The 14,142-nt window shown below is 41.4% G+C and overlaps 1 protein-coding gene across 14 annotated transcripts in view; it reads left to right on the top strand.

The window, feature by feature from the left end:
• The window catches only part of LOC101719219 (tRNA (guanine(10)-N(2))-methyltransferase TRMT11), a 64,856-nt gene that overhangs the window by 38,380 nt on the left and 12,334 nt on the right, over positions 1-14,142 (top strand). For 10 of the 14 annotated variants that reach the window (XR_015442556.1, XM_021259206.2, XM_021259210.2 and 7 more), the window contains 5 exons: positions 3,211-3,291; positions 6,020-6,184; positions 7,411-7,483; positions 7,601-7,732; positions 11,064-11,184. Coding sequence is in view for 12 of the 14 variants with exons in the window: in XM_021259206.2 (XP_021114865.2) it covers positions 3,211-3,291; positions 6,020-6,184; positions 7,411-7,483; positions 7,601-7,732; positions 11,064-11,184 (572 nt within the window). In the remaining 2 variants the exon portion in view is untranslated. Of the gene's footprint in view, positions 1-3,210; positions 3,292-6,019; positions 6,185-7,410; positions 7,484-7,600; positions 7,733-8,101; positions 8,163-11,063; positions 11,185-14,142 lie in introns of all 14 variants that reach the window. The other 4 variants (XM_087190151.1, XM_087190154.1, XR_015442557.1 and 1 more) reach the window with 3 other exon arrangements.

Raw genomic sequence — 14,142 nt, 5'->3', positions numbered from 1 at the left:
TCTCTTCGGCAGGGGGACAGTGTTGCCCGTGACTGGGGGAGGTGTGGAAGCGTCTGGTTCTCACACACAGCGCCTTTCCTAGGCAGGTGCTGTTCCGTGTCTGGGCTAAGACTTCAAGGTCTCCTCCTTCCGTCCCACATCAGTGCTCTCAGCACTTGGGTAGGAGGCCCGAGGTTTTGCTTTCTGCTACTTTTACCCATCCTTTTCTCTTCTTCAGCGGCTCTGGTAGGAATGAGTCATTTACAGTATTTTCACGAGTGAAGTGTTGTCAAGGAATGTTACCAGACTGTATGCTAAATGGCTGTGGTAGAGCTGTTCCTCTACCAGGTGTCTTCCCAGAAGAGTTAAAGGCATCGTACTGTAGTGATCCACACACACCCATGTTTGTAGCAGCACAGTTTATGACAGCTAAATCTTGGAAGTGACTACATGTCCATCAGCAGATGAATGGAGAAAGAAAATGTGGTATCTATACGCAGTGGAGTACTGTGCCACAAAGAGGGCTAAACTTGAGTCATTCATGGGAGAATGGATACACCATGAAACCGTAATGTTAAGTGAAATAAGTCAGATACACAAGCTTAAATATTGCATGCTTTCTTTTGAGAAACTCAAACTATAAATAAATGAAAGAGCAAAATAAAAGATAGATAACAAGAAAAAAAAGATAACAGAAGATGAGCTAGATCTTTTACCAATAGGAAGGGGACTGAGAAATGGGTGGGGCGAGGTGGGGAAGGAGCGGGATGTAAAAAGATTTAAGATGTGATATGCACGCGTACCAGTTCCCCTGGAGGAATGGGGTCAGTGTTACTGCAGACCTGGACTAATAAGAAAACTAAATGGCTGTGATAGGAGCACATTAATTTGTAGATCTTGAGCCTCTCTATTACCCATCTTAATTTTAGAGGTTACATTTCAAGGATATGAGGAAAGAGGCTTAGTTTTTCCCCCTTGCCCACATCTGGGCATATTTGGTAGACTAAAACTGTTTCTTTTTTTTTTTTTGGTACCAGAGATCGAACTCGGGTCCTTGCACTTGCAAGGCAGGCAGCGGAACCACTGAGCTAAATCCCCAGCCTGCCTAAGACTATTTCTGATTTCAGCTTGACTAACAGATTTCTGTGTTGTAGTTAACTAGGACTTGCTTATGCACTAAAAGTTTTTCTTTTGGTACCGGGGATTGAACTCGGATCCTTGCGCTTGCACAGCAGGCGGTGAAACCACTGAGCTAAATCCTCGGCCCCTAAAAGTAGTTTAATTTGAATGGAAGACTACAATTATTAAAAATTTATTTAACTTTGAAATTTTTTCTGTGTTTTTTGTTTTTTTTTTTTTTTGGTACTGGGGATTGAACTTGGGTCCTTGCACTTGCAAGAAGGCAGGTGGCAAAACCACTGAGTTAAATCCCCGGCCCTGAAAATTTTTCTAACAATTTATACGATTTTATTTTAAAGAGTTTCATTATTTTGTAATAATTACAGTGGACTCTTGATATATGAATTCAGTTTGTTCCCAAGGGCTGGTTGTAACTCAAATTGGTCAGTTGACTTCGGAATCTCTCTCCCGAATACTTTTCGGCCACACTTTCTTCCAGGCAGATCTCAGTGTCCTTAGAGAGACATCGGCCCAGGATTTCTCAGTGAACCCCACGCAGGAAAGGATGCTGTCATGTTCCTTCCAGAGCTCTGTGAGGGTTAAATCTGTATCTGAGACCATCTGGAAGCACAAGCAGCTAGCATTTGAGTCATAACTCAAGACTTTGGTTGTAAGTTAAAACCAAAATTCTGCTTATAACCCAAGGTGTTTGTATGTTGGGCTGGTCGTAACTTGAGGGTCCACTGCATTAGGCTTTTTCTTCATGTGTGAAGTGGTTACATCTGTCAAATTACTTAGTTTAGACAAATTGTATTGGGACATTGGTCATAGCAATAATTAGAAAAGTAATTGTATTCTTTTGTACTTTGTGTTTGATATTAATAATTCAGGAATTCATATATATATATATATATAGTTTAAACTAAGGTAATTACTTGATTGATTACCAGAATAACAATACTTTATAATAGCATATTTTTATTTATTTATTTATTTTTGGTACTGGGGATCGAACTTGGGTCCTTGCGCTTGCGAAGAAGGCAGCGAAACCACTGAGCTAAATCCCCGGCCCCGACAATAACATATTTTTTGTAGGTCCATGTTTGTAGTACATGATGTTTATACTCCTGCGCACACCTTTAATTCCTTTTCCCCTCCTTACTTCTGCTTTATCTCTTGATTGCCTTCCCATTTGAGAAGAATCTGTCTCCCTACTTCCTATTATCTATCTTTCAATTTGCTCTTTATTTTTAATTTGGGTCTCTCATATAAGAGAAACCATATGATATTTCAGCTTGAGTGTCTGATTTATTTCACTTAATGTTATGATTTCAAGGTGCCTTGATTTTCCTACAAATGACTCAAGTTTATCTTTATGGCAGAGCACTGCTCCATTGTGCATGAACACCACATTTTGTTTATGCATTCATGTCTGATGAACATCTTTCTAGATTTAGCTATTATGTGGTGTGCTGCTATGAACATAAGTATGTGTGTATCACTGTAATGTGATGCCTTTAATCTTTCAGGAAGATGTTTAGAAGAGGAATAGCTGGGTCAAATGGGATTTCTACTTGTAGTTTTTGAGGAATCTCCATACTGATTTCCATAATGGTTGTACTACTTTACATTCCCGCCAGCAGGGTAGAATTACTTTTTCCCTGCTGTCCTGCCAGCATTGGTTGTTATTGGATTTCATGCTGATGGTCATGCTTTAATTTTTGTGAGAATTAATGTCTCACATATGAATTATGTGCCCTTTAGTGGGAATGAAGCCCAGTTGTCAGGATTTATGTATCCTTAACTCTGTGTAAGCAGCGTTTTTTGTGCTCATTTTTAATTTTAAGAAAGGAGCAAGGTATTTTTGTATAAGTTCTCAAGATGAAAATGTCTGAATATGCATTATTTTGATAAAAATGAAAAAGCATCCCCTCAGCAGTGCTGTGCAGGTGAGGTCGCAGGGCGCCTCTGATGCTCGGCTCCTCGGCCAGCTCCAGGGTTCAGCTTCGGGCTCACCATTCCGCTCAGGCTTGCCGGTGTGGCCGGGTGGTGTCCCTCCAGGGTGCTCCGCCCGCAGCTGGTTTGCAAGCTCATAGTTGTGTCGTTTTTCAGGCGGCCTCCTGATCGCCTCTGCTCACTTCGGCGCCTACGTGTGTGGGACCGACATCGACTACAACACGGTTCACGGCCTGGGTGAGTAGAGCCGAGGGTTGGAGTCTGTGCTGTGGAACCAGATGTGCCTTTAAAGTAATCACATAGCTTCGTGTGTTTTTCTTAAGTTTAAAATACAAAACTGCAGTATCATTGTATTTATTTTTACAAGACTTCACCGAGTATCTGATTTTTCCCAAGTGCTCCAGTGCAGCCCCGTGGTCTGGGGGAGCACAGGGAGGGATTCGGAAAGGTCCTCTCCGAGGTATTTGTGGTCTTCCCGAGAGGGGCTTTCACAGTGGTGGGCAAGCTAAGGCCGCGAGCCTGACGGCTGGGGGAGAAGGAGTAGCAGAGAGGGACTGACTGTTTTGTCATTAGCAAGGATATGTGGAGAAGACTTACAGCTTGTCGCTGAGATTGTCACCGTCCATTTGTCAGTAATGGTATATTGAGTGTATAATGAATTAACACTAGTTTTTGAGATATAATAAAAATTTTAATTTTCATGACCGATCAGAGACTTTGAAAGGCTTAAGGCAACGGTAACTTGAAAGATTGTGCCTTTGAGTAACATGAGACAAAAATCTGCTTTGCATTTGAGGCAAGATTGGAAAATATTTTAAGTTTAAAGCTTCATTAGTGATGTATAATTGGGTCGAAGTGAACAAAACTATAAAGTATTTCCTTATAGCTGATTAATATTAAAAATACCAAGTTTCACTCATGATTTTGAAATTGTTTGTCTTTATGTTGGTGTACCACTATTTTTTTTTTCCCTTTGGTACCGGGGATTGAACGGTATCCACTATTGTAATGTGAATCATTCTTAAACCACTCTTTTCCTTATTTAGTGTAAGTTATTGTACAGATGAGAATTGAATATCTTTTCTTTTGCTGAAGTAGTTTGATATTTTATACTGATGACCTATCTTTTTTTCCTACCTCAATTCTAAGGAATTTAGTGATATATTTTAGGAGGAAAAATGAGTTATATTTTTAAATGGTTTATATAAATGGGCTGACCAGAAAAGGGTATTCTTTGTCTGCATTGTGTTAGGGCAGATAAAGTGCCAAGAGGAATTGTTCCAGTTTCCTTTTAGTAGAAGTGCTGTTTGTTTTAAGGAAGTTGTCCTCTAATTTGTTTGACTTTTTAATTATTAAAGTTCTGTTTAAAGCTGTGTGTAGTCTCCGGTCCCTCGGGTGCAGTTCTGATGGAGTAGTTTCTGCAGCATTCACCCGGGATATGCTAGGTATGTCCTCTGCTCCCTGTGCTTCTGTTCAGACCGTTTCTAGGATGTTCTCAGGCTGCTTCTACTTGGAACATGCACAGCCTTTTCTATCAGTCCTATAGGGAGTGATGGCAAACCTTTTAGAGCTTTCAGTGATACAGCCTGCTATAGCACATGTGCCATAGGTTCGCCACCACTGCTTTAGGGGCTTTCGAGCTACTGTTTTGCTTTCCTCTACTTTTTGCCAAAAAGGCTTTCCTTGCTTTTCCTTTTCCTCCTTCCCCCGTCCTCTCTTTCTCCTACCCACGATCTTCCAGCTGCCACGCCTCCCTTCTGCCGGAAGTGCGAGTGAGGACACAGAACTGCGTGCTTGTCAGGGCCGACCTCTTTCAGCTCCCTTGGACTCCTGCAGCGTGGTCCCTCTGGGGGACACTTTTATTTTTTTGGTTGCTATCTCGGTCTCCTTAAGACCCTGAGATTTTCTTTGATCTCTGCTTATGGATTGTCTTCTTCTTGCGTTATTTGTCTTTGACCGATTGCTCTTATCTCTGGCATGTTGTTTCTTTTGACTTCTGTTTGTTTTTATTATAAAGTGGTCATGACACGGAGTATAAATATATGAGTAATTACTAGAAAGCAAACTCTTAAGTAGCTAGCACCTAGGTTAACAAAGAGGTCAGTGAGCCCTACGGATTCTGCTTGTTGATCTACTGCTCCCACACACGTGTCCCTTCCAGCTCAGCTTCCTGTTGACTCTCACTCAGCCCAGTCTCTCTCTCAGTGCTCTGCAGGTGCCTCAAGGCATATCACGATTATATATCTCAGACATTCTCCCTGAGGAGCTTGTTTCTCCCCCTGGTTTCTCTGATCATGGTCACTGATCTCAGTCATTATCATCCATTTTGTCTTCCGAGCTAGAATCTTCTGGACTTTTCTGCCCCCTCCCAGCACTTGGACTGTGTATCAGGGAGGCCCCGTCGTGCCTGCCATCTGTGTGCTCACAGCTGCGATGCTTCCAGTTAGCTTTCTTCATGTCTGCTCCTTGTGTCTGATCCAGTGCCAGGTCTCCCCAGGATGATGTGTGCTGAGGGAAAGAGTCATGTTCGGTTCAACTCTGAGTGTTACTAGTAAGTGCTTCGTGTGTAGAAGGTGTTGAGTGGATGTTTTTTTGTTTTGTTTGTTTTTTTGGTACTGGGGATCGAACCCTGGTCCTTGCGCTTGCTCAGAAGGTGGCGAAACCACTGAGCTAAATCCCTGGCCCATTGAGTGGATGTTTTAAGACAGTCTTACTTGAAAGGGGACAGGAAAAGATCGAGTAGGTATCAGTACATTTTACTGTTCAAAACATATCTTGAAATAAAATAATTGCTATATGAGTTGTAATAAAATAACTGTTTAATTATATATGTTAAGATTTTAAATGAAAAGGTTTATGTGACCAAATGTGGGTTTAGATGAACAAAAACAATATTAGCTAAACAGCAGGAAGTAAAGCTCCATTTGATCTAATACTTTCTTCTTTCCTTTTTCTTTTCCTTCAGGGAAGGCTACTAGAAAAAACCAGAAATGGAGGGGACCAGATGAAAACATCAGGGCGAACCTTCGTCAGTATGGGTTAGAAAAGTATTACCTCGACGTCCTGGTCTCAGATGCGTCTAAACCTTCCTGGAGGAAGGGCACGTATTTTGATGCAATCATCACCGATCGTAGGTTTATTTATTTATTTTTTTACAAACATTTGGGTGGCATTAGTTTTCTAAAACCTTTTACATTTAAACTACAAAATGTATTGGCCCTACACACAAAACCCCACCCTGTACTGGTACCCCTCCCACTCCGCATCTTCACGGAGGACGAAGGAAGTGATGGATTTGAGACAGGTTCCTAATTTAACTAATTAAGAGTCAAACGTTTTGTTTCCAAACAAATATATTAACTGTCATCTGTTCTTACATCCTTTTATATTAACTTGCAACCCAGTTTCCCTTCAGCTTATTTTTTCAAGGCATGTACTTGTGTTTGTGTCCACCACACTTGGTTATTAGCATACCAAGAGTGTCAGGTACTGCACGTTGCTGTGTGTGTAAGCCTTTGTGATGCTGTCGTGCCTGTTTTCATCAGTGTCTCTTTTCTAGACTTGTAACAAATTTGGGGTTCTGTGAACCTCGGGGGGTTGTGCACCCACTGGACTTCCGCAGTGTACCTGAGAACTTATTTTTCACCTCATGAGATCTTGGGCTTTCTAGGCAGTGTATCTGAGAGCAGATTGGTCATCTCTTGTATCAGTGGTCCTTTTAACCTTCTCTCTCAGCTCTCTAGTGCTTCAGTATGTTAGATGTTTGCAAATCTACAAAGGGAAATTATCCAGGCATTTCCCTGGCAGTATGAATGACTGTGAAAATTGGGTGAGATTTTATTAACAATTTATTTGGTCTCACACTATGTATGGATGTTTATATCAAATATATAATTTTATTTTTTATCAACTTGAGAATAAGCTGGATACATGGTAGTCCTATACTTAGTGTGTATTTCCTAAGAAAAGGGTCAATTTTCAGCTTTAGTAAATTAATACAATGCTTTATTCTACAGTTTGCCACCCAGTTTTGCTAGTTGACCCATTAATATCGTTTATGGCCTATCTTTTTCTCTCAGGATCTACTCCAGAGTTAGGTATTCTGTTTAGTAATGATATCTTTTGAGCCGGCTTTAATTTGTAATACTTCCACAGCCTTACTGTGTTTTTTAGGACATCGACCTTCTTGAGAACAGTCTCCTGTCCGTCGGCTTCTTCCATCACGTGTTCCGAGTTGGAATGGCGCGTAGGGTGTGTCCCCTCTAAGCTTCCCCTCAGACGCTCTTGATGTCTGTGAGCCCATCGCTGGGGCGCGGTGACTTCTGACTCTCCGTGTCACTTGTGTTTTCTGTCTAGCTCCATATGGCATCAGAGAATCTACAAGAAGGACAGGTTCGCAGAAGGAAATACCAAAGGGGATAGAAAAATGGTAAGGGATGTTGACACGTGGTGACTTGCTCCTTTGAGAAGCATGATGCTTCTTTTTAGTTGACTTAAAAAATATTAAAGTTGTCACTGCTTTCGAAATTTTGTTTTCTTTGTGCAGTCCAGAAAGCCACGTTCCAGTGTCCTTGAGTTATCACCTGAGCGACATGTTTTTTGACCTGTTAAACTTCGCAGCAGAGACCCTCATGTTAGGCGGAAGACTGGTCTACTGGTTACCTGTGTATACACCAGAGTATGTAATTAGTTTTAACTGCATTTTTCTTACAGTGCTTGCATATCCAATACAATTTTTTCCTCATTTCTGATTTCATCAAGGTACATTTGCATTTAATGTATTTAGACTGCTTTTGCTTACCTGCATATATGTGAAAAATAGGCCTCTCCTTGTGGATTGTATTGTGTGACCTTTTTGTTTTATAGCAGGGGTTGGCACACCACTTATGTGGGCTGCATAAGGTTCTCAGCATTATTTTTTTAAGGTCTATGAGCTAAGACTGGTTTTTACATTTTTAAAGCATTGTTATTAAAACACAAAAGGATATGTGACAGGAATCCACTTGGTCATAAAAATCTAAAGTATCTACTCTCTGGCCCTTTACAGGGAAAGTTTGCCGACTTTTGTTGACCTTCTCCCTTGGCCCAGTGCCTGCATGTTCCTAGTGGTACGTGTCCATGAATAGTTTGGTCAGTCTACCAACAGTGATTTTCCCCAAGTCAGTGGAGCGACCCATGTATGTACCACCTCCCGTAGCTTTCGTATACATTGTCTATTATGTCACTTGGAAGTGCCAAGGCCAAAGCAAGGGCTACACCGACATTTGAAGCCCTGTTTATGGACAACATTGTTGACTTGGATATTATTACTCAGTAACTGTTGAGTGGCAAGCAGAGCTGTGGAAGCTGCTCTGCTTTTGCTGTTCGCTTCATAAATGTGGCATTGGGAGCTTCCTGGCCTCGCTTTGGCTGCACCGCTGTCTACCAGCCCTAAGGACACAGTCCTGCCCCGGTTGCTTAACACTGGCTTTGTGTTTTCTTGCCAGTGATAATCAGTTAACCACTTCATTTAAGAAACGGGGAACATTAATTCCAAGGAGTAAAATGACTTGTCCAGAGCTAGCGAATTGTTCTCCATAGTGGCAGTGCTGTGTTCTTCTATTTCAGCAGCATACCAGCTCTCATATCTCTGGTATTTGAAGCAATGGGTGGATTTTATTAATATAAAAGAAAAAATTATTTCACAGAATGTATTTGTTCATTTCTGTGCAAAAATGTTTGCTACCTTAGACACGTTGTGTACTAAAATATTCTCAAGCTTCTCCTGTTTGGAAGACACATCTGTCATTTGTGTAGGGCTCTCTAGCTGCACTTCGCTTTCCTCTTCCTTTTGCAATATGCTGTTGGAAAAACTAGTGTTTAATTGCTGTCACATTGTCCTCATCTCTCGCTCCCTCTGCTCTCTGTAACCGAAGCAAGCCACTTGTTTTTTGTTTTACTTCAAGGTGCTGAGCTATAATTATAAAAATTTTATTCTGAAATAATTTCAAACTTACAGAAAAATTTCAGATACCATCCAGAAACTTGTATCTGTACCCTCATCCATATTTTCCAAATTTAACATTTGTCTGTCCTTGCCACTAAACAATACAGTAGAGCAAATATTTCCATAGCATTCACATTGCATTAGGTGTTACAAATCATCTAGAGATGATTTAAAGAATGCAGGAGATTGTGCGTCCATTTGTGCATCCTCAGATTTAGGTGTCTGGGGGTGAAGGGTCCTAGAACTAGTATCCCACGGTATAGACCCTCTGAGGGGACTGTTAACACAGCAGTAAGCAAGACGTTTCTTGGTGTGATGTTGATCCAAAGTAGGACCCTTCATGCTTAAAATCAAAGATCCAGTCAAAAAGAAAATACAAAGCAGGTAACTATGTTCGTATGCTGTTAAGCCAAATGCTGTGTAGTTTAATAGTTTGCCATCATTTATGACCTAAATATTATTTAAAATCATATTGGTTTTATTCATTCGATTTGATCCATACATCTGTTCTGGGTTTTATAGTTATATAAGGGAATTTATACCTTATTTTTATTTGTAGATATTTAAGTTACACGTTAATAACAATACTTAAGCCAGTCCCTCTAGGGAATAAAAGGATGTTTTCTTCTTTAAGAAGGGGTGCATTATCGAGTTTGACGAACACTGTTTCAGGCACAGCACTCTTGCTCTTTGCATGCTGGAGGTCAGAGCTCTGTCTTCTCTCTGTGTCCAGTTTTTATTTTAGCTTCACCTGTGTTGTAGAATGTATTCCATCCTATCATTGATGCTTAGTATGAAAATTCCAGATTTGATTTCAACTAATTTTATAAGAAGCACAGCATTTCTGTATATAAGACTAGTGAACACTAAAGAATTGTTTGATGAGGTGGAACTGAAATGGTTGTTACTTGGAAAGCTGAGGAAGAAAGTGGAGAATGAGTTCGGGAGACTCCTTCCACTGATCGGTACTGATGTGAAGTCAGCTGTAATTGCAGTTCTTGGTCAGAACCTTTGCCATTTGGGGTCAGAGCTTTAAGATCACCCACATATTAGCCATGTGCAGAAACTGTTCAGAAAGGCAGAAAGATTGCAAAGGAAAAATAAAAACTGTCAGTTGCAAAATAGATACCCATACCTTGCGAGCCCTGCCCTCTGTTCCCTATTCGGCTTCATGCCTGTTTCCGCACATCTGTCATCTGTTTCTTCTCTCAGGGTGGACACCGGCATTTGCTGGCCAGCAGGCTCAGGACAGCGCTTGATGCTCGTGGTTTCTGGCTGTTGTCCCCTCCATTCACGCGGTGTCAGTGCTGTGCAGCACCCGTCTCCACTCGGGATGCCACAGTTTCTGTTTCATTTCCTGCTTATGTGGCCTGACCCATGTAATCCGTGGCACCTACTTTAGTCCTAGTTTATTTATCGTGTATTTACAGATGTAATAGTGGTCCCAGGATAGCATTAAAAATTCTCAGCGGCACTTCATTTTATAGGAGAAAGTGTAGGGCCGGGAATTTAGCTCAGTGGTTTTGTTGCCTCCCTCGCAAGTGGAAGGACCCGAGTTCGATCCCTGGTACCAAAAAAAAAAAAAGTATATAGGAGAAAGTGTATGCTACAGAGGACTTTATACTAGAGGAATTGATGGAGACCTTCAGGTGAATCCATCCCTCCTGGACGTCAGGGCTTGTTGTAGAGTGCAGGTCTGTCTGCTCATCTGCTCTTGTGGGATCCTTTGGGCTGGAACCTTTTTGTTGCATTTTTGTGGTTTAAATGTTTGGCAGTCTTCATAAAACACACTTGTGTCCTCTCTCTCCCTCTTCCTCTTCCTGTGCGTTTGTCTGTGTCTGTTTTCCTCTCTCTCTTCAGTTTTTAAACCATATTTTTGGATGTGGTAATAGTAGAACAGTTCTCTTTTTAAACACAAAGATGGCACATGGGGCCCGCCCCTGCCCCGGCTGGCTGAGCCCCTGCTGCTGGAGGCCGGGTGGCCGTGCCTGAGTGTCCCTGACGCCAGCTGCTCCTCCCTCAGGTACACGGAGGAGATGGTCCCCCGGCACCCTTGCCTGAGACTCATTAGCAACTGTGAGCAGAAGCTTTCCAACCACACATCACGGCGCCTGATCACAATGGAAAAGGTGAAAACATTTGAGGTAAGCTGTGCAATTGGCCTGAGGGAGAGAGTACATTTCCTCTCGGTTAGGGCACAGCTTCCTTTCTTCTCTCTCTGCTATGAATCATCCCTCCTAATGGGGCTCCACTGAGTCCACAGAGCTCTCTGCACATTCCCGGCCCGAGCAGCAGAGCCCCAGCTCCCCATACGTGGGAGCCCTGTCTTCGCCTGCCTCTGTGGGCCAGCGGAGCCCAGATTCCGCCAGGCCGTGCTGACCCCCCTCCTCCATGTCCTGGCTCTTTCACAGCAGTGGGAACGGACGTCTGGACCGAGCCTTTTGGACGTTACTTATGTCTCTCTTCTGTCTTTTTTATTCCCATCTGCTGTCTGTTTCACCCATAATACCCTACATATAGTTTATGCTCACAGACTGCCAAATGGTCTCCCCCCTTTACACCTCATTCCTATCTGTTCAGTGAATTGTTCTGAAATCCTGCATTCATTATGTCACTTCCATATGCAAAATTTCTTACTGAATCATTGTCATTACCGAGTAATATTCAGAGTTTTCAGTCTCAGTAATCAGGCTCTAATAGCAAGGCTTTTCGCAAAACTAAGCTGTACCTGCATAAACGTAGTTGATTGTTGTCCATTAGATGTGTCAGTATAGACAGATGTGTAGGTATAGGTGGTGGAAATGACAGTGAGTGGGAGTAGTTTTAAAAAGAAAAATATTAGGGCCGGAGATTTAGCTCAGTGGTTTTGCCGCCTGCTGCGCAAGCGCAAGGACCTGAGTTTGATCCCCAGTACCAAAAAACAAACAAACAAACAAAAAAACAAACAATCAAAAGAAAAATATTAGAAGTTTATGTTCAAATGACATATCCTTGGGCTGGTGGTCTTTTTGTAATTATTTAAATTAGTAACAATTCGTATGCTGGGTATATGAATAGTACATGTAAGAAGCAGAAATATTACCTGTAGATTTTGTGATTCTAACTCTTGGTACTATTAGAAAGTACAGTAGTGGCATAAGCGTTCCTTATTGTGTGATCTACACAGATAGCACTGCAAGGAATGAGGCAGGAGGGGAGAAGAGTCTTTAATCGATGAAGCTGCATAATAAATCAGACATTTCTTTACAACTTGACAATCCCTGGGCTCATGTTGTATTTGCTTTCTCCTGAGAATATTTTACTTAAGACAGTCCAGTGTTTATTCTGCAGTTTTTCTGCTGGTGCTTGGGTTCCAGGCCAGGGCCTTCCATGTGCCAGGCCAGCCTTCTGCCCCCGAGCTACAACCCCAGCCCTCGTTTCCAGATTTATAGTATTTCTACAAGCAAATCAATTTCAACCTCAAGGAAAAAATGAACGTTGGGAGCCAGGGATTTAGCTCAGTGGTTCCGCTGCCTGCCTCACAAGTGCAAGGACCTGAGTTTGATCCCCAGTACCAAAAAAAGAAAAAGAATTGAAAAATGAACTTTGGGGATTTTTTTTTGTATGTTAAAATGATAAATGAGGACATTCCCTTTGATATTTTTAATCTTCTAAAGCCAGGGCTGGTTTTGTCGGTTTTTCTCTTAGCATCCTACTGTTGTCCTCTTGAAATTGATTTAAAAAACAACAACAAAAACAAAAACAAGGAAAAACCTAATGTTCAAGTAATGTTTTTGAAATGGCCTTCACTTTATAATATCAACTTTAACCAGTATGGGGTTTACTATTAGTCCTAATAAGCGAGTCATGCTTGGTTATTAATTCAGTACTTAACTTGCTGCCTCTTCATTTCTGCCTCCTTGTAGAGGAGCGTGTGTAATTGCAGCAAGATCCCACGCTTTACAAAGCAAGTGCTGACAGGATTGTCCAGCCGTTCCCACATGTACCTAACAGATCACTCTCAGACGTGTTCGGCATTGTTGATTTTCGCAATGGCGGGCTGCTGTTAATTTTAGATGTTTGGAGTTTTATATACTGTGTTTCTTCATTTTTAATTTGTCACTTGTTAGGTTTAACTTCAGTGTAAATTTTGGCCCCTTGATAGGTTCTTAGAGCTGTTCACCCTTCCCCTTCATTTAGAATGTAAATAGAAATGATAAAAAATTGTCTAAATATATGGATATTTTATAAAATTTTGCATCTTTACATTATTGGCTGTAGGTTTTAGCCAATAATTTCAAGAAGATTCTTGATAACCATGTTGGAATTATGAAGATGCCTGGTAAGAAGAGCCAGTTTTTGGTCATTATTTCCCACTGACGTATTCTGGATGCTAAGTGAACGAAAAGTAGCACTTTATTAATACTATTGACAAGACTTTCCTACCCATTTGATCTTATTATCTTCCTTATTTTAGAGATGAGGACGTAGCTAGGCTTGTCCCACTTTCTTAAATAGTAAATGGCAGAATTGAGCCCAAAATGCCTCTTTGTACCTGGAAAAAAAAAAAATATATATATATATATATATTTGTGTGTGTGTGTGTGTGTTTATGTGTGCATGTGTGTGTGTGATATTGGGGATTGAACCCATAGACCATGGGTGCTCTATCACTGAACTACATCCCCAGCCATTTTTATTTTTTATTTTTTGGTACCAGGGATCGAACTCGGGTCCTTGCGCTTGCGAGGCAGGCGGTGGAATATTTTTGTTTATTTTTGAGACCGAGTCTTGCTCAGTTGCCCAGGGGAAACTAGAACTCGGGATCTTCCTGCCTTAGCCTCCTTAAGTGCTGGGATGACAGGTGTGCACCATTGAGCCCAGCTGTACCTGAAATTTGATGACTTTTTTCCTACATGTTGCCTCTCTGCCAAAACATCTCTACCTTTAGAATATACCAAGATTAAAGGGTAGTGGGAGCCAGGATGTAACTCAGTGGTTGAGTGTTTGCCTGCAGTGCACAAGACCTAGCTTCAGTCCAAGCACTGCAAAATAAGTAACTGAATGGTAAATATTCTTGAGTAGCATGATCTTTCTTATCCTATTTCTTAAGCTTCTGGGGT

This window comes from Heterocephalus glaber, unplaced genomic scaffold, assembly GCF_053883595.1.
Source record: "Heterocephalus glaber isolate CG9 unplaced genomic scaffold, H.glaber_assembly_v1.0 deba00001550, whole genome shotgun sequence".
Taxonomy (NCBI): domain Eukaryota; kingdom Metazoa; phylum Chordata; class Mammalia; order Rodentia; family Bathyergidae; genus Heterocephalus; species Heterocephalus glaber.
Note: the sequence above shows the minus strand (reverse complement) of the source record. Positions and strands in the feature narration are given on the sequence as shown.